Genomic DNA, 18,830 nt, shown 5'->3' with positions numbered 1-18,830 from the left:
TTCTTGATAGGGGATGCATCCTATCTGCATATTCCACCATCTTATATATGCATAGATTAGATGTCTTATTAACCATCCAAGAAATTGCACCACGCCTACACACCATCTTAATGAATGCAAATGTAACCCAATTACAATTGTCTTTTATCAGGATGCTATTTACATGACATTGATGGATGTCCCTTGAGATTGGAGGGTATAGATTTAGCCAATGCTTGTCTACAGTTGCCTGGAAAGTCCTAATGAATTCAATGTCAATCTTGACTTTCACCTAACATGTCTTTCTGTTTGTCTGTAGATATGGAGCCAGCAGGACAGACAGAGCATCCTGGCATGTTTGTCTCAGCTGCTGTTGGAGAAGGACTACACACTGCTGCTCGCCCGCCACCTCCGGCCGCTGATCCTGGACCTGCTGGAGAGGAACGCGCAGAGGATCAAAGCAGACGGCAGAATCAACCATGATCTCCACGAGCGCCTGTGTGTGGCGCTCAGCAAACTCCTCGGCGTCAGTCCCGATGCACAGGCGTAAGTGAACCCTCTGTGATCTCCGACGTGACGAACACTTCATAAACACTAGTTATCTTTTCTATTCTCGTCTAAGTGCTTGAAGTGGCATGAAAAAGCTGCCAATACTCACTTTATTTTTTACTGTACCAGAGTTTGTATTTTAGTGCTGGTATTCTGTATGAGGGGCTTGTACTCAAGCAGTAGAAAATTCACAGTACTCCCGGCCCACTTCAACCACTACTTCCACGCTGTTACACTCCCCCTCTTTTCTTTCTCAGGTTTGCTGCGAGGTACTTCAACGATGCCCCTCCAGTGTTCCAGAGGCTCTTCTTCACCAGTGAAGAGTCCTCGTCTGTCCAGTATGGCCCCAGAAGGATGAAGCTTCGGGACCTAATGGGTGCTACCCTCCGCTTCCTCCAGAGCGACTGTGCCAAGTTCCGAGTCCTCTGGGACTGGAGTGCATGTGTTTCTCAACTGCTCACCAGCGACATCATGGTTCGAGGGTGAGTATCTACCTTGTCTACCGTTTTCACCGAGTCTATTCTCTCTTGGGCCTTGCAACAGGCTAGCGTCCTGTCCGGAGGGGGTGTACTTGTACATCAAGCCGCCTCGCACCTTGGAAACGGGCTGAATGCCTTGATTGATGCTTTTACAACCGTCTGTTTGTTCATATGAAGTCAACCTGAAGATGCTAACAGCGGTTGTCTGGGTTCTTTCCTGTGTAGTTACACTGCCCAGTGTCTGGCCCTGGTGTCGCACATGACTGACAATCAGAAAACCATTTTTTTGAGAAAGGTGCTGTCGAGTGACGAGATTCAGCACATGAAGATAAAGTAGGTTAATTTCTGTTTCTATTATTACAATCTGTTGCAAATGCATGAATTACTTTTTCAGCGTATAACCTTTGCTTGTATCGGTTTATAAACATCTAGGTCACTGGAGGAAACTCAGCAGTTTGAGGTAGAGAAGGCCCTTGTCCTGGCTAATCAGGGCACTGTGATGTGGCACCAGGAGAAGGGGAACAAATTCACCCGGGGTCAGGTGGGGTCAGAAGACCTGTCCCAGACTGTGGTGGCTGTCTGTGGGGTGGTGCTACCTAGGATCGCCCCCAAACAGACAGAACAGGTAAGACTTCCTGTTGAAATTAAGGGGCGATTTTTCTGGACACAGATTAAATCTAGTCCTAGACTAAAAGGCAAACTTAATAGGGAATCTCCCATCAAATTCTTTATAGTTTTGTTATTTGAAAAAGTGTATTTGATATATGGTTCAAACAACATCGGTAGTGTTGATTTGATTCGTGGAAATATATTTCTAAATCTAGGGTAACCTAAAGGATCTGGTGCTGGTGGATTCGACCTGTCGCAACCTGCGGAGACTGGCCATGGCCGTGGCATCCCAGAAGGCTGTCCTTCTGGAAGGGCCCATTGGATGTGGTAAAACTGCCCTGGTGGAGTTCTTGGCTGCCGTGACCGGCCACACCAAAACACCAGAGATTCTCAAAGTTCAACTTGGGGATCAAACTGACAGCAAGGTAAGAGCCGTGATTTAATATGGGCAACCTATGAAATCTTTTTCCAGTATCAGTCCATGTAGAGGGAGAGTCCAATGACACGAGTATGACCTCAACCTCCTGAGAGCTTTCTAAACGTTCTTTCAACGGTAGCAAATAGGAATTGTCTAATCTCTTTTGCTATCTTTTTTTTTGCAGATGTTGCTCGGGATGTATCGCTGTACTGATATCCCAGGGAAGTTTGTGTGGCAGCCAGGCACCCTGACACAGGCTGTCTCTAAAGGACACTGGATCCTGTTGGAGGACATTGACCATGCTCCTCTAGATGTGGTGGGTATTTGCACACCTGAATCGCACATGGAATTACATGAAGTGGCCTGTGCGGTTATTGCCGTAAGAGTGGGTTCAAGCCTGCAAGGTATTTTCTAGTATGTCATCCTATGAGTTTGTATGCCTTGCAGATATCTGTACTCCTTCCCTTGATGGAGAATAAAAAGCTGGTGATCCCAGGACGGGAGGACTGCGTCGAAGTGGCCCCAGGCTTCCAATTCTTTGCTACCAGAAGGTAAGAATATGATTATATGTGGCCCCACGTGTGACTCGATAAATGTCATCCTCTTTTTAAACACAGAAACTAACTGATGTTTGTGTTTGTTTGTAGGATGTTCCACAGTGCCGGAGGTTGGTACAGACCACAGAACACCCACGCAGCTCTCTTGGACAAGTACTGGACTAAACTGCAGATGGGAAACATGGCGCGAGAGGAACTGAAGAAGGTGAGACGACTGAGGACTTGATCAAAACGGAGTCCACATCGATTTCCTGGGGTTTTATATTTTGACCGTTTGTATCAAGCGTAGTTTCTGAAGCACGATGTACTACGGTACCCATAATGCTCAGTACACTGATTCCGTTTAACCTTACTATACTAAAAGATGTTCCTGAAGCTACCCGTAGTGTTATTCTTTTTCTGTGCAGGTTCTGGTGAACAGGTACCCTAACCTGACGGTTGTTGTGGAGCGCCTCCTGGATATTTACTGCCAGCTGACTGGAGAGAATGATCCTGACACGGTGGCACTGGGCCACACAGACAGCCTGCAGCCCCCAGAGGTGTCCCATCACAGGCTGGAAGGCAAGACCACGTCCCTTGAGGGGAGGGGACTGTCCCTGAGGTAATGCCCAGTAACATGCTAACATTTTTAAATCTTGAGATTTTGAGACCTGGTACATGTTGATGCTGGGGGGAAAAAACGGTTAAAGGAAAGATTGACCCATTTTTAATGTTTTTTAAATATTTTTTTTATAGTTTTGGTGCGTCTCTGAGTGATGTTCTATTGATACCCAGGGTAATTTTGTGTTTTAATGTTTATCTGAGCTTCTTCCCTTCATATAATGCAAAACGTGTCATACTGGCTGTATTTCTGCCCGCTTAAACGGCTAGCTCAAATACACATCAAAACATGAAATTAAATTTCCTTTAAGCTTCATTTTATACTTTGTAGCTACTTACATTTATTAAAATGTCTTGTGGCAATGGATTTAACCAATCACAGCTAACAATGCCAACCCTCAAATTCCCACCAAAGGTGTCTACAACAATCTTTTTCCCCTGCTTTGAAAGATGACACAGTCCATCTATCTGTCTATATGCCGCTGTTAGCTCATGAACTTGTGATAAACTCATTGCCATAATTCCCTAGCTATTCAGCCCCTCCCATCATATAGAGAGTCACCACGTGTCCCAGAGCAGAGAAAGGTTGTGTGGTTTACATTTGGCTCTGTTGCGGCCTATTGGGAGATGAGATGACCAGCTAGCCCTGAGGACTTTAATTAGCTTTCCACTGGGTGCTGCTGCCTGCGCTCCATGGCCCATTGATTGGCCCCGTCTTTCTATAGAGCTTGTTTCACTCATGCTAGACGTCACACCAGGACAGCCCTTATCATTAGATAACTAGTTTAAGCCTGACCCCCTCATTTGTAGGAGATCCCTCGTTGTTGGCAGCACGCTTTTCCATATGGCCTCTGTGGCCCTCTTCAATGTGGTATAAGGTTTAGCTGCATGGATCAATGCAATTAACTTAGACTGAATGTATTTTTTCATTTGCAAAACTTAGCCTGGTCCTAGATCAGTATCTAGCCTGGTCCTAGATCAGTATCTAGCCTGCTCCGAGATCTGTATCTAGCCTGCTCCGAGATCTGTATCTAGCCTGCTCCGAGATCTGTATCTAGCCTGCTCCGAGATCTGTATCTAGCCTGCTCCGAGATCTGTATCTAGCCTGCTCCGAGACCTGTATCTAGCCTGCTCCGAGACCTGTATCTAGCCTGCTCCGAGACCTGTTTCTAGCCTGCGCCGAGATCTGTATCTAGCCTGCGCCGAGATCTGTATCTAGCCTGCGCCGAGATCTGTATCTAGCCTGCGCCGAGATCTGTATCTAGCCTGCTCCGAGATCTGTATCTAGCCTGCTCCGAGATCTGTATCTAGCCTGCTCCGAGATCTGTATCTAGCCTGCTCCGAGATCTGTATCTAGCCTGCTCCTAGATCTGTATCTAGCCTGCTCCGAGATCTGAATGTCCTTAAGCCAACTCCTCTGTCTATCATTGTCATATTTATGTAACCTCTGCACTATATTTTACAGAGACCTGCTGAAATGGTGTGATAGGATCAGCAGTAACTTTGACAGCACCTCGTCTGCCACCGCTCAACATGTCTTTCTGGAGGTAAGCCTCGAGTCACCGCACAGGCTGGCATTCCAATGTTATCGCCCGCCTGCCATATTTAATTTGCTAATGAAGCTTTCTGCCTTGAACCGGCTTAAATCAGAGATCATTATTCACCACTGATCATCAGGCAAACTGTGACTTAGAACTCTGTGTGGAACTGAGGAGTTATAGAGACTATTATTAGATTAGATTATAACCCAGTCTTGGTTCGGAGAGAAAATCCTGCAGCTGCGCTAGCACTCGATGTCTTTCACACTTTTTCATAGCTGTTTCGGGTTAGCCTCATGAACCAGAATGTACTGCTGATCAGGGTGGTTGAACAAGGCTAGTTTAGGATAGACTATGGATAGATTCATTGGCATAGCACAACGTATCTTTGAATGGAAAAATCAATGTAGCTGTAACAGTCTCAGAAACATTTAACAGTTTGATCCCCCCCCCACCCATCCCCCGCTCTTCTTTACTGTACTGTTTTGTGGCTTTCCCCCTTTAAGGCCCTAGACTGCTTCACGGCCATGCTATCCCGACCAGAGAGTAGGCTACGCATGGCTGAGGTCATCGGGAGCAAGCTCAACATCTCTAAAGAGAAGGTAAGTGCAGCACCACTGGAAATGACGGGCCACTGCCCGACAAGGTGGGCCATTTGGGACTCACCATTGTGACTGTTTGTTGTTGACTGTTGACGTGATGGCCGTGTGCCCCTCAGGCTGCACATTTCTGCCAGATGTACAAGCCTGGCATCTCTGGGACGGAGTTGGAGGCCTTGGTGGGCAGAGTGACCCTGGAACGGAAGCAGAACGATGTGGTCCGCATCTGCAAGTAAGTCAGTAGACTGTGTGACCTAAAATAACATTGGGTGGCATCTGATGCATCCCAATTTGTTTAAGCCAGTGAAGTAGCCGGCCGCACAAGGGTTAGTAGTCAGTTATTTGGCTGGCAGCTTAGGCTTATGGAACGCACTGGGTCAGGCTGCCAGCCCTGCCAGTATGTGCATGTAATCTCTATGTTTTACACAATATAGTCACTGTGCCAGGCCAAACACTTACCCAACCTGGGGAAACAGCCAAGTAGACCCCCCGCTGGTTGATGGAATAAACTTTTAATCAATCCCTACAGATGTCGGATCTGAACTTGATCCCGCTTTTGTTGACGAGAATTTTCCTGCTGCATCAGGGAATTCAAATGAGCCTATAGAGTCCCGGGAAAGGTGTCAGTGTGGCTCAGTGTGGCTTTGATTCCGGACCACACCCTTCTGGCACAAATAGCTCAATTCCCCTGATTTTACTTGATTTATTTACACCTTTCAAATATGGACAGTCTAGGGATATTTTACCGCCCGATCCGGCTAAGAAATTACCACGCCAGACACTTTTGGATAACATAAATAGGACACAAATAAAATAACAACAATAGGCTACACCAATATTAGTTTCCATTCACTCAGTGTCGGGTTAAATTGACACAGAAGAAAATCTAGCGCGTATTGATGTTTTAACAAGCTGGCGATGGTTGCAATAGATCCCTTGTTATTTGATTATAGGGCTACCCGTCAGCCCGGGGCTCTCCAACCCCATTCCTGGAGAGCTACCCTCCTGTTGGTTTTCAATCCAACCCCATTCCTGGAGAGCTAACCTCCTGTTGGTTTTCAATCCAACCCCATTCCTGGAGAGCTAACCTCCTGTTGGTTTTCAATCCAACCCCATTCCTGGAGAGCTACCCTCCTGTTGGTTTTCAATCCAACTCCATTCCTGGAGAGCTAACCTCCTGTTGGTTTTCAATCCAACCCCATTCCTGGAGAGCTAACCTCCTGTTGGTTTTCAATCCAACCCCATTCCTGGAGAGCTAACCTCCTGTTGGTTTTCAATCCAACCCCATTCCTGGAGAGCTATCCTCCTGTTGGTTTTCAATCAAACCCCATTCCTGGAGAGCTAACCTCCTGTTGGTTTTCAATCCAACCCCATTCCTGGAGAGCTAACCTCCTGTTGGTTTTCAATCAAACCCCATTCCTGGAGAGCTAACCTCCTGTTGGTTTTCAATCAAACCCCATTCCTGGAGAGCTATCCTCCTGTTGGTTTTCAATCCAACCCCATTCCTGGAGAGCTAACCTCCTGTTGGTTTTCAATCAAACCCCATTCCTGGAGAGCTAACCTCCTGTTGGTTTTCAATCAAACCCCATTCCTGGAGAGCTAACCTCCTGTTGGTTTTCAATCCAACCCCATTCCTGGAGAGCTATCCTCCTGTTGGTTTTCAATCCAACCCCATTCATTCCTGGAGAGCTAACCTCCTGTTGGTTTTCAATCAAACCCCATTCCTGGAGAGCTAACCTCCTGTTGGTTTTCAATCCAACCCCAGTTGTAACTACCCTCCTGTTGGTTTTCATTCCAACCCCAGTTGTAACTACCCTCCTGTTGGTTTTCATTCCAACCCCAGTTGTAACTAACCTCCTGTTGGTTTTCATTCCAACCCCAGTTGTAACTAACCTCCTGTTGGTTTTCATTCCAACCCCAGTTGTAACTAACCTCCTGTTGGTTTTCAATCCAACCCCAGTTGTAACTAACCTCCTGTTGGTTTTCAATCCAACCCCAGTTGTAACTAACCTCATTCAGTTGGAGCGAAAACCAACAGGACGGTAGCTCTCCAGGAACATGGTTGGAGAGCCCTGCGTTAGCCTGTCCATTGTCACAGTCAAAGGTCAGTGGGACGGATTTGAACCTACACCGACTTTTGGCATATGTGTGCCAGGGTCAGTGGCTGTAACCACTGGACCACACATGCACTGAGGAAACCGTTAATTTATTCTGCCTGTTGCTTGCCTTCAACATACAGTGCCAGTCAAAAGTTTGGACACACCTACTCATTCAAGGGTTTTTCTTTGTTTGTACTATTTTCTACATTGTAGAGTAATAGTGAAGACACCAAAGCTATGAAATAACACATATGGAATCATGTAGTAACCACATTTCTAAATATTTCTTCAGATATTCAAACCCTCCTGCCAAAGGATTACTTTCCTTCTGCAGCGAAAGGGGTCAAATTAAGATCCGACATCTTTAACGACACACTATGATAAACCAGCAAATATTCCAAGCCTCCGCAATCGACTAAAAACACGTGGATTCTTCCTTTCCAAACCTATCAGATCTATTGTACCCGGCTCTAAAAACCCAAATGCCCATTTGTTTTTGCCTCCATGTTTTCAGTGAGAAACAGACATTTGCTGCCACGCGACCCTCTGCGGTGCTTTTGGAACAGCTAGCTGTGTGCGTTACCAAGGGGGAACCCATCCTCCTGGTTGGTGAGACGGGCACGGGCAAGACGTCCACTGTGCAGTACCTGGCTGGACTCACTGGTGAGACACACACCGCCAGGAAGCTCCTCTCACAGACAACATGGTACAATACGGAAACCCACTAACCACCACCTCTGTTCGCCTCCTGTCCTCGCTCCCTCTCCTCTCTCCAGGACACAGGTTACGGGTGGTGAATATGAACCAGCAGAGCGACACAGCTGACCTGCTAGGAGGGTAAGTGAATTACAATAGAAGACCTAGCAAGTCCTTTTCTTATATGACCGTTTCACCTATACCAGCATATTCAGACTGGGAAAATGCCTGTGTTGGTACTGAGTACGCATATTCTCTTCCCCGATCTGCAGTTATAAACCAGTGGACCACAAGCTGATCCTGCTGCCCCTGCGTGAGGCCTTCGAGGACGTGTTCTCCCAGACGTACTCCCGCAAGCAGAACCTGACCTTCCTGGGCCACGTGCAGACCTGCTTCAGGGGCAAGCGCTGGCCGGACCTGCTCAAGCTCATGGACCACGTCTGCAAGTCGGCCCTCGGCAAGTCGGAGCTGCAGGAGAAGAACAATGGTACCGTCAGACACTTTAGATGTTGTCTGTGTCCTAAGTGGCACCCTATTCCTTTGGGGATCTGGTCGAAAGGAGTGCACTATTTCGAGAATAGGGAGCCATTTGGGGAACAACGAAAGAAGTACCTTAAACCCCTGTCATCTTGAATAGCTTAGCCTCACTCTCACTGTGACAGCGATGTGAGTGTTGCCTCAGGCTATTCTCAGTGTGTGGTTTTGTTGTGTCTCCTCCAGCTGCCTTACTGCAGGACCAGTGGGAGGCCCTGGCCGTGAGGCTGGCTCAAACCCAGCAGCAGATCAGAGCCTGTGAGACCACACTGGTCTTTGCCTTTGTGGAGGTAATGGCTTACCTAAAGCCTCTCCTTTCTTATACACACACATACACACGCTACACATCCCCGTTGCTCACCAACCTGTTATTATGATGCTAAACTCTGTGTGTGTGTGTGTGTCTGTCTATCCACAGGGGACTCTGGCCCAGGCGGTGAAGAAAGGAGAGTGGATCCTGCTGGATGAGATGAACCTGGCTGCAGCAGAGACCCTGGAGTGTCTGAGTGGCCTGCTGGAGGGCACCGCCGGCTCTCTGGTGCTGCTGGACCGCGGAGACACTGGTGAGGCTCCCACTGCTCTCCATAGCATATTATGACAAATTATCAAATCACATTTTATTGGTCACATACATGTGCAGTAATATAAAAGAAAAATGTCACAACAACTACCTTATACACACAAGTGTAAAGGGATGAATAAGAATATGTACATATAAATATATGGATGAGCGATGGCCATGCAGCACAGGCAAGATGCAGTAGATGGTATAGAGTACAGTATATAAACTCAGCAAGAAAAGAAACGTCCCTTGTTCAGGACCCTGTCTTTCAAAGATAATTTGTAAAAATCCAAATAATAATTTCTACTGACTCTGAAAAACACCAATAGAAAGATTCTCGGGGTCCCTGCTTATCTGCGTGAACGTGCCTTAGGCATGCTGCAAGGAGGCATGAGGACTGCAGATGTGACCAGGGCAATAAATTGCAATGTCCGTACTGTGAGACGCCTAAGACAGCACTACAGGGAGACATGACGGACAGCTGATCGTCCTCGCAGTGGTAGACCACGTGTAACAACATCTGCTCAGGATCGGTACATCCGAACATCACACCTATGGGACAGGTACAGGATGGTAAATGGCGGAGTTACACCAGGAACGCACAACCCCTCCATCAGTGCTCAGACTGTCCCTAATAGGCTGAGACAGGCTGGACTGGGGGCTTGTAGGCCTGTTGTAATGCAGGTCTCACCAGATATCACCGGCAACAACGTCGCCTATGGGCACAAACCCACCGTCTCTGGACCAGACAGGACTGGCAAAAATGTATCTTCACTGACGAGTCACGGTTTTGTCTCACCAGGGGTGATGGTTGGATTTGCGTTTATCGACGAAGGAATGAGCGTTCCACTGAGGCCTGTACTCTGGAGTGGGATCGATTTGGGGGTGGAGAGTCCATCATGGTCTGGGGCGGTGTGTCACAGCATCATCAGACTGAGCTTGTTGTCATTGCAGGCAATCTCAACGCTGTGCGTTACAGGGAAGACCTCCTCCTCCCTCATGTGGTACCCTTCCTGCAGGCTCATCCTGACATGACCCTCCAGCATGATAATGCCACCAGCCATACTGCTCGTTCTGTGCATGATTTCCTGCAAGACAGGAGTGTCAGTGTTCTGCCATGGCCAACGAAGAGCCCGGATTCCAATCCCATTGAGCACGTCTGGGACCTGTTGGATCGGTGGGTGAGGGCTAGGGCCTTTCCCCCCAGAAATGTCTGGGAACTTGCAGGTGCCTTGGTGGAAGAGTGGGGTAACATCTCACAGCAAGAACTGGCAAATCTGGTGCAGTCCATGAGGAGGAGATGCACTGCAGTACTTAGTATCTGGTGTAGCCACCAGCTGCATTGACTGTTACTTTTGATTTTGACCCCCCCCCTTGTTCAGGGACACATTATTCCATTTCTGTTAGTCACATGTCTGTGGAACTTGCTCAGTTTATGTCTCAGTTGTTGAATCTTATGTTCATACAAATATTTACACGTTAAGTTTGCTGAAAATGAACGCGGTTGACAGTGAGAGGACGTTTCTTTTTTTGTTAAGTTTACATATGAGATGAGTAATGTAGGGTATGTAAACATGATGTATATCAAATCAAATTTTATTGGTCACATACACATGGTTAGCAGATGTTAATGCGAGTGTAGTGAAATGCTTGTGCTTCTAGTTCCGACCATGCAGTAATATCTAACAAGTAATCGAACAATTTCACAACTACCTTCACAACTACCACAACTACCTTACAAGTGTAAAGGGATGAAACAAAATACTTCATAGTTTGCTAAGAACGCGAAGCGAGGCGGCCATCTCTGTCGGCGCCGGATGTATATGTGGATGTAAAGTGGCATTGTTTAAAGTGACTAGCGATACATTTTATTACATCCAATTTTTAATTATTAAAGTGGCTAGAGATTTGAGTCAGTATGTTGGCAGCAGCCACTCAATGTTAGTGATGGCTGTTTAACAGTCTGATGGCCTTGAGATGGAAGCTGTTTTTCAGTCTCTTGGTCCCAGCTTTGATGCACCTATACTGACCTCGCCTTCTGGATGATAGCGGGGTGAACAGGCAGTGGCTCGGGTGGTTGTTGTTCTTGATGATCTTTTTGGCCTTCCTGTGACATCGGGTGGTGTAGGCGTCATGGAGGGCAGGTAGTTTGCCCCCGGTGATGCGTTGTGCAGACCTCCCTACCCTCTGGAGAGCCTTACGGTTGTGGGCGGAGCAGTTGCCGTACCAGGCGGGGATACAGCCCGACAGGATGCTCTCGATTGTGCATCTGTAAAAGTGTTTTCAGTGACGAGCCAAATTTCTTCAGCCTCCTGAGGTTGAAGAGGCGCTGCTGCGCCTTCTTTACCACGCTGTCTGTATGGGTGGACTATTTTAGTTTGTCTGTGATGTGTATGCCGAGGAACTTAACTTTCCACCTTCTCCACTACTATCCCGTCGATGTGGATGGGGGGTGCTCCCTCTGCTGTTTCCTGAAGTCTACGATCATCTCCTATGTTTTGTTGTTATTTTCCTGACACCACACTCCGAGGGCCCTCACCTCCTCCCTGTAGGCTGTCTCGTCGTTGTTGGTAATCAAGCCCACCACTGTAGTGTCGTCTGCAAACTTGATGATTGAGTTGCATGCATGGGGCGTGCATGGGTGAACAGGGAGTACAGGAGAGGGCTGAGAACGCACACTTGTGGGGCCCCAGTGTTGAGGATCAGCGGGGTGGAGATGTTGTTTCCTACCCTCACCACCTGGGGGCGGCCCGTCAGGAAGTCCAGGACCCAGTTGCACAGGGCTGGGTCAAGACCCAGGGTCTCAAGCTTAATGACGAGTTTGGAGGGTACTATAGGGTTAAATGCTAAGCTATAATCGATGAACAGCATTCTTGCATAGATATTCCTCTTGTCTAGATGAGTTAGGGCAGTGTGATTGCGATTGCGTCGTCTGTGGAGCTTTTGGGGTGGTAAGCAAAATGGAGTGGGTCTAGGGTGTCAGGTAGGGTGGTGATATGATCCTTGACTAGTCTCTCAAAGCACTTCATGATGACGGAAGTGAGCGCTATGGGGCGATAGTCGTTTAGCTCAGTTACCTTAGCTTTCTTATGAACAGGAACAATGGTGGCCCACTTGAAGCATGTGGACACAGCAGACTGGGATAGGAATTGATTGAATATGTCTGTAAACACACCAGCCAGCTTGTCTGCGCATGCTCTGAGGATGCAGTTAGGGATGCCGTCTGGGCCGGCAGCCTCGCAAGGGTTAAAATGTTTAAATATTTTACTCACGTTGGCCACGGTGAAAGAGAGCCCGCAGGTTTTGGCAGCGGGCCGTGTCAGTGGCACTGTATTGTCTTCAAAGCGAGCAAAGAAGTTGTTTAATTTGTCTGGGAGCAATACGTCGGTGTCCACGACGGGGCTGGTTTTCTTTTTGTAATCCGTGATTGACTGTAGACCCTGCCCTGAGCCGTTGAATTGCGACTCTACTTTGTCTCTATACTGACGCTCAGCTTGTTTGATTGCCTTGCGGAGGGAATAGCTACACTGTTTGTATTCGGTCATGTTTCCGGTTGCCTTGCCATGATTAAAAGCAGTGGTTTGCGCTTTCAGTTTTGCGCGAATGCTGGCATCAATCCACGGTTTTTGGTTTGGGGAAGGTTTTAATAGTCACCGTGGGTACAACATCACCGTGCACTTGCTAATAAACTCGCTCACCGAATCAGCGTATACATCAATGTTGTTGTGAGGCTATCCGGAACATATCCCAGTCCACGTGATCGAAGCAATCTTGAAGCGTGAAATCCGATTGGTCAGACCAGCGTTGAACAGACCTGAGCACGGTCTGTTCAACACTTTATAACACTATTATATTACATGTAATAAATTAATATTCTCATGATTTTGGTCATAAAGTTATTTGTTGATCATGACCTTGGAAATCACTTTGATGCTGACAGAATAAAACTTTTTTGCACAGAACCCCTGGTTCGCCATCCAGACTTCCGTCTCTTTGCCTGCATGAACCCAGCAACTGACGTGGGGAAGAGGAACCTGCCCCTGGGCATCAGAAACAGGTGAGAACAAGAGAACCAGGCCTGGTGTGGGGCTGAAATGTCTTTAACTTACCGACAACCCTACTAATGGTGGTTTGACTTTGTGACCTTTGTCTTTTCCCAGGTTCACTGAGCTGTATGTGGAAGAGCTGGAGAATGAGGGAGACCTGCTCATCCTGGTGACTGACTACCTGAAAGGATTGAACCCTAATAAAAACGTTATCAACGGCATCATAAGGTCAGGGGTCAGAACACAGTGTCGTAGCCATCACGTGGCTCACAAAGTCACGTTGAATGTCATGCCATATTGATTGCTGATTTGATTGATTCAATTTATTTTGTTGATGCAGCTTTTACCTGGCGGTGCGTAAGGAGGCTACCTCCAAGCTGGTGGATGGGACAGGACACCATCCCCACTACAGCCTGCGTACCCTCTGCAGGGCGCTGAAGTACGTGGCAGCCAACCCCTGTCACAGCGTCCAGCGCTCTCTCTACGAGGTAGGAGGCCAAAGGCTCTGTCACTGTTGATATCCTTAGTAACATCATTGATTTAGATGGGACCAGAGGTTCAGACGTCACCAGATTCTACATTGCTGTCTTTCTCCAGGGCTTCTGTCTGAGTTTCCTCACCCAGCTGGACCGCAGCTCCCATCCCATGGTCCAGAAGCTGGTGTGTCAACACATCATGGGGGGAAACCTCAGGTGTCTAAAGCAGGTAAAACAGCAGTCCCGTACAATGACTAATTAGGTCAGAAGACATTTTATGCGATTTCTGAGTGTTTTTGAACATTTTAAAGGCACAATCTGGGGTCATTTCAAGTGCTTAATGAATCATGAGTTCAGGATTGAGCCGTGTCTCCTGATCTGTGTGTTTTCCCCAAGCCCATCCCGGAGCCCACTGGGCGACCCTGCATCCAGATGGAAGGCTACTGGGTTTCCCAGGGGGAAATGGAGCCAGCCTTGGACCCCAGCTACATTCTTACCACCTCCGTCAAGCTCAACCTGCGTGACCTGGCCAGGGTGGTGTCAGCCGGGTAGGAAAACCGACCTGCTGCCGCCAAATAACCGTGGGAGCCCAGAACCATTTATTTAGTTGGGCCATTGAAGTTTCTGCATTGTGATGCTTTTTCATGACACGTCAACGTTCTATGGCAGCCATGTTCTCTCCCCATTTGACATTTACATGGGAGGTATTAAATACAAGTCCTATAAAACTGATGGCTCAGGAAGAGCCTATTCATAGTAGCCACTATCTGGCTGCTGTATTCATGGTTGATTCTGTTTCTTTAAAGGGAAATTGTGTCGTCAACCGGAGCGTCACACGAGTTGTTGTTAGCGGAATATTAGTTGCGTCATCACTCGCTGCTGCCATAAAGACAACGTGGCTGGTTTTCGCACGTTGTCTCGTGTTTCCATACCCGCGCCACACCGTCCCCACTAAGTGCTTGATTGTTTCTCGGCCCTTCATTAATTCCGTCCTCTCTGGGCATGTGGGCCTGCATCCCAAATGGCACCCTGTTCCCTACGTAGTGCGCTACTTCTAACCAAAACCCTGTGCGCCATTTGGGACACGGCCATGACCGCTACTCTTGAGGCCAAGGGGGGGAAAAAAAATCAATCAACTCCTCTTCCACGAATTGCACAGTGGGACACCGCTAAGTGTTGTGTTTATGTATTTCTGTTTGTTCTTCAGGAGCCACCCGGTCCTGATCCAAGGAGAGACATCGGTGGGAAAGACCAGCCTGATCAGGTGGATAGCAGCCGCCACGGGGAACCAGTGTGTGAGGATCAACAACCACGAGCACACAGACATCCAGGAGTACATTGGCTGCTACTCCTCTGACGGCAGGGGCAAGCTGGTCTTCAAAGAGGGTACGGCCAGTTCTACGCTGTAGCCCAGCAGTGTCTCACACGGCCTGTAGTAAACACTCTGTTCATGATTACGGTGTAATGTCTTGTGCCTCTGTGTATTCTTCCCCTATAGGCGTTCTGATTGACGCCATGAGAAAAGGCTACTGGATCATTTTAGATGAGTTGAACTTGGCCCCTACAGACGTCCTGGAGGCCCTGAACAGACTGCTGGACGACAACAGGGAGCTGTTTGTCGCAGAGACACAGGAGGTGGTCAAAGCTCACCCCCGATTCATGCTGTTCGCTACCCAGAATCCTCCTGGTTTCTACGGAGGCAGAAAGGTACGCGTCACTCAGGCCATAGTGGGATATTAAGATTCAATTGGAATAGTGGAACAGTGCACTTTCCCCACTGAATTTCATAGCCAGGATATGCAGCCAAATCTCCCTCTGTTCCTCAGAGAAAACATCTTGATTCTCGTCCTTACCATTCAAAAGATATGACTCATAATACCGGCGCGACTTTTCTTTTTTTAGTCCTTCTATCGTTCACAAAGCATATCGCGGGCCGTTCTGAAAACTAGGCTACTAGCGGACTCGGAACGTTAACCATTTGTTTAGGCTACGCCTAGTTCAGTCTTGTTACCTCATTAGCTAGCAATACCTAACAACCCAAGGCGCGTTCAGCAGGACGCAACGTTTTGGAATGTTCAGATAGCATATTTCTTTCTGACGTGTTGAATACGGAACAACTTTGGCTCTATTCATGGGATTTTGCAAAGAACGTGGCCCTGGTAACGTTACCAGTAGCCTACATGAAAACATTTAGTGGCACAGAACGAAAGGAAAAGGGATAGCAAGCAATTTATTGACTACATCCCTCTAGCCAATTCACTATATCTGACTGGGTAAATCACTTTATTTTAAGCACTTGGTCCAGGACTCGAGCACTGGGACTTGGACTTCAGAGATGGGGACTCGTGACTCGACCGACCATTGGTGACTCGGGGGGACACACTTGCTCTCACTCTGCGCTTCTGTGTGTCCCTGTTTGTTTTGTATGTGATGTGCGGTATCTAAGCTGAATATATCATTCTTTGTATAAGTTAGTCATTATTTCTTCTGTTGGGAAGAGAATAGAATGTTATGCAGAAAAGTATTGGTTGGACAAGGTTGTGTATGTTTGTGCGCATGGAATAACTAGACTGAATCATTATTGAAACGACATGATATTTTGGTCAGAATGATGTAAGACTGGGTGAAATCTAAAAAATAAAATAAGTGTCAGAAACAAACCTGTAGTTTGACAGGCCGAGTCTCATCGATTGCAATGTAATCTTAACCCCCCCGTCAGGTGCTGTCCAGGGCCTTCAGGAATCGTTTTGTGGAGCTTCACTTTGACGAGTTGCCCAGTGACGAGCTAGAGACCATCCTCCAGCAGAGATGTAGCCTTCCTCCGTCCTACTGCTCCAAGCTGGTCAAGGTCATGCAGGATCTCCAGGTGAGTGTCACATATTTGAGCCTCCCTTTCACATGCTAACTCGTTGCTTTTGGCGTTAAGGTAATGCTGTTGTGTGTGTGTGTGTGTAGTCTCTTCGCAGGGGATCCACAGTGTTTGCTGGGAAACATGGCTTCATCACCCTGAGAGATCTGTTCCGCTGGGCCGACCGCTATCGGCTGGAGGAGCAGACGGACGCCTCTCGCGATTGGCTGCAGCATTTAGCTGACGATGGTAAGGCCCAATCGAATCACACCCCTATCTTACGCAAAAGGCACATTTTCGTTTTTTTGTCTCTTGCTTTTTCCGTGGTCTTTTTTAAAATATTTTTTAAAATTTGATTGTGTCGATGACATCCACTTCATATAATGTAATCAAACCCTGTCTCTCTCTCTCTCTCAGGGTTCATGCTGCTGGCTGGGCGAGTGAGGAAGCCAGAGGAGGCCGCTACCATCCAGTCTATCCTGGAGAAACACTTCAAGAGGACGGTGAACCCTGACAACCTGTTCTCAGAGGAGCAGCTCACCACACAGTTTAGTGAGTGGAGCAGAGCCTGGTTCACACAGACAACAATTGAACCACAACCCAACTGAGTGCATGACCCTGTTCGTTCACAGACAATTCCTATTGGAGGAGAGTGTCAACGACACAGGAAAGCATTCAACTAAAGCTATAATGTCAAAAGTGCAGAATGTGGTGTGGAAAATGTTCAATACAAGACATTCAATGTCCTGTGAGTGCATGTAAGAGGAACCACAGATTACCCGCGCTTGTACGTACTCAATATGTACTTCAGATGTTGAGAACACGAGGTGTCACTGTTCTCCATTATTTGGGGACAATAGTGTGTGAACATGAATATTGAGTGTGAAGTGGATGGAATGTGTGTCACGTGGCGTTGTCCGTCTCAACTGGAATGACATTACGCACCTCCCTTTGCGTAACGTACTCCAATGGTTTCCATCAAGTTTAGCCCGGCCATTTTTATTGGTCAGCGTGTCCGAAGAATTAATCTGGGTTATTGTGATTGGCAGGTCCGTCCGTGGACAGCATCGCGGGAGTGCCCGAGGAGTTCCGTCACGTGGTGTGGACGCGGGGGATGAGGAGACTGGCCGTGCTGGTGGGACGGGCCCTGCGCTTCGGGGAGTCTGTTCTATTGGTGGGAGACACTGGGTACGATTCATACGGAGTCCCTGATTGTCCATTTGAATCAGAAATATAATTTCCAAAGCGAACATGGTAAAGTGAATGGCTCAGTAGTACCTACAGAACGACACATCTCTGTGTCTACTTATCCGGAAACCACTACATTCAAGTATTAGATTCCAGAATGACAGATCAGTTAGAATGTAAGTTCTCCCCCCCTCCAGGTGCGGTAAGACCACCATCTGCCAGCTCTTTGCTGCGCTGGCCGGACAGAAGTTCTTCTCCCTCAACTGTCACCTGCACATGGAGACGTCTGACTTCCTGGGCGGCCTGCGTCCTGTCAGACACACTGGGACACAGCAGGTAGATGGATACCACACTGATATTGGGCACAATCTAGATGGAACTATGAACGTATAAGTCTTAATGGAGCCGTCATAAACTCTTCATAAGGCATTTTTATCTTACTGAGGTCAAAAAATAAATTCAATAAAATGATGCTGTATGGGTAAAGATCATGCAGTCACAAATGATAATGCAACAGATAATGCAGTCCCACTGACCCCCTCCCGTCGTCGTGCGTTGGTACAGGCGGACGCTGAGGACGGCAGGTTGTTTGAGTGGCACGACGGGCCCCTGGTCCTGGCCATGAGAGAGGGAGGGGTGTTCCTCATGGACGAGATCTCCCTGGCTGACGACTCTGTGTTGGAGAGACTCAACAGGTACACACCCTGACTATGTTCCAATATCGGCACTGGTATACGACTCAGGATCCTTCCCCGATACATGACTTCATTCTAAATGGAATGCTAGTGTGGATATGGGAATAGGGCCACTTCCTCACGAGAATTAGCGTATAGCACTTCATTAGACGGCATTGACCTCTAAGCTCTGACCCTGCTCTCTGATTGGCTCAGTGTCTTAGAGACGGAGAAGTCTCTGGTGCTGGCAGAGAAAGGAAGTGGCGATGACGACGACGTGGAGGTGATTGCAGCAGGGCAGAACTTCCGCCTGGTAGCCACAATGAACCCTGGGGGAGACTTCGGGAAGAAGGAGGTGAACAGTCTATATTCTATTATT

The 18,830-nt window shown here is 47.7% G+C and overlaps 1 protein-coding gene across 3 annotated transcripts in view; it reads left to right on the top strand.

The window, feature by feature from the left end:
• LOC110522101 (midasin) overlaps positions 1-18,830 on the top strand; it is a 50,711-nt gene that overhangs the window by 710 nt on the left and 31,171 nt on the right. For all 3 annotated transcript variants that reach the window (XM_036975659.2, XM_036975660.2, XM_036975658.2), the window contains exons 2-32: positions 299-525; positions 786-1,010; positions 1,233-1,340; positions 1,440-1,632; positions 1,832-2,041; positions 2,219-2,350; positions 2,482-2,585; positions 2,682-2,796; positions 2,999-3,192; positions 4,657-4,738; positions 5,236-5,331; positions 5,448-5,560; positions 7,942-8,090; positions 8,204-8,264; positions 8,396-8,610; positions 8,844-8,947; positions 9,076-9,220; positions 13,180-13,276; positions 13,380-13,493; positions 13,606-13,753; positions 13,863-13,970; positions 14,138-14,289; positions 14,949-15,127; positions 15,240-15,448; positions 16,461-16,607; positions 16,697-16,838; positions 17,007-17,141; positions 17,639-17,777; positions 17,975-18,113; positions 18,342-18,472; positions 18,668-18,806. In XM_036975659.2, the coding sequence (XP_036831554.2) occupies positions 299-525; positions 786-1,010; positions 1,233-1,340; positions 1,440-1,632; positions 1,832-2,041; positions 2,219-2,350; positions 2,482-2,585; positions 2,682-2,796; positions 2,999-3,192; positions 4,657-4,738; positions 5,236-5,331; positions 5,448-5,560; positions 7,942-8,090; positions 8,204-8,264; positions 8,396-8,610; positions 8,844-8,947; positions 9,076-9,220; positions 13,180-13,276; positions 13,380-13,493; positions 13,606-13,753; positions 13,863-13,970; positions 14,138-14,289; positions 14,949-15,127; positions 15,240-15,448; positions 16,461-16,607; positions 16,697-16,838; positions 17,007-17,141; positions 17,639-17,777; positions 17,975-18,113; positions 18,342-18,472; positions 18,668-18,806 (4,452 nt within the window). The remainder of the gene's footprint in view (positions 1-298; positions 526-785; positions 1,011-1,232; positions 1,341-1,439; positions 1,633-1,831; positions 2,042-2,218; positions 2,351-2,481; positions 2,586-2,681; positions 2,797-2,998; positions 3,193-4,656; positions 4,739-5,235; positions 5,332-5,447; positions 5,561-7,941; positions 8,091-8,203; positions 8,265-8,395; positions 8,611-8,843; positions 8,948-9,075; positions 9,221-13,179; positions 13,277-13,379; positions 13,494-13,605; positions 13,754-13,862; positions 13,971-14,137; positions 14,290-14,948; positions 15,128-15,239; positions 15,449-16,460; positions 16,608-16,696; positions 16,839-17,006; positions 17,142-17,638; positions 17,778-17,974; positions 18,114-18,341; positions 18,473-18,667; positions 18,807-18,830) is intronic.

Source organism: Oncorhynchus mykiss, chromosome 4, assembly GCF_057628025.1.
Source record: "Oncorhynchus mykiss isolate SJ-2025 chromosome 4, ASM5762802v1, whole genome shotgun sequence".
Taxonomy (NCBI): domain Eukaryota; kingdom Metazoa; phylum Chordata; class Actinopteri; order Salmoniformes; family Salmonidae; genus Oncorhynchus; species Oncorhynchus mykiss.
The sequence above is the reverse complement of the archived record's forward strand: the minus strand, read 5'-3'. Positions and strand labels throughout refer to the sequence as shown.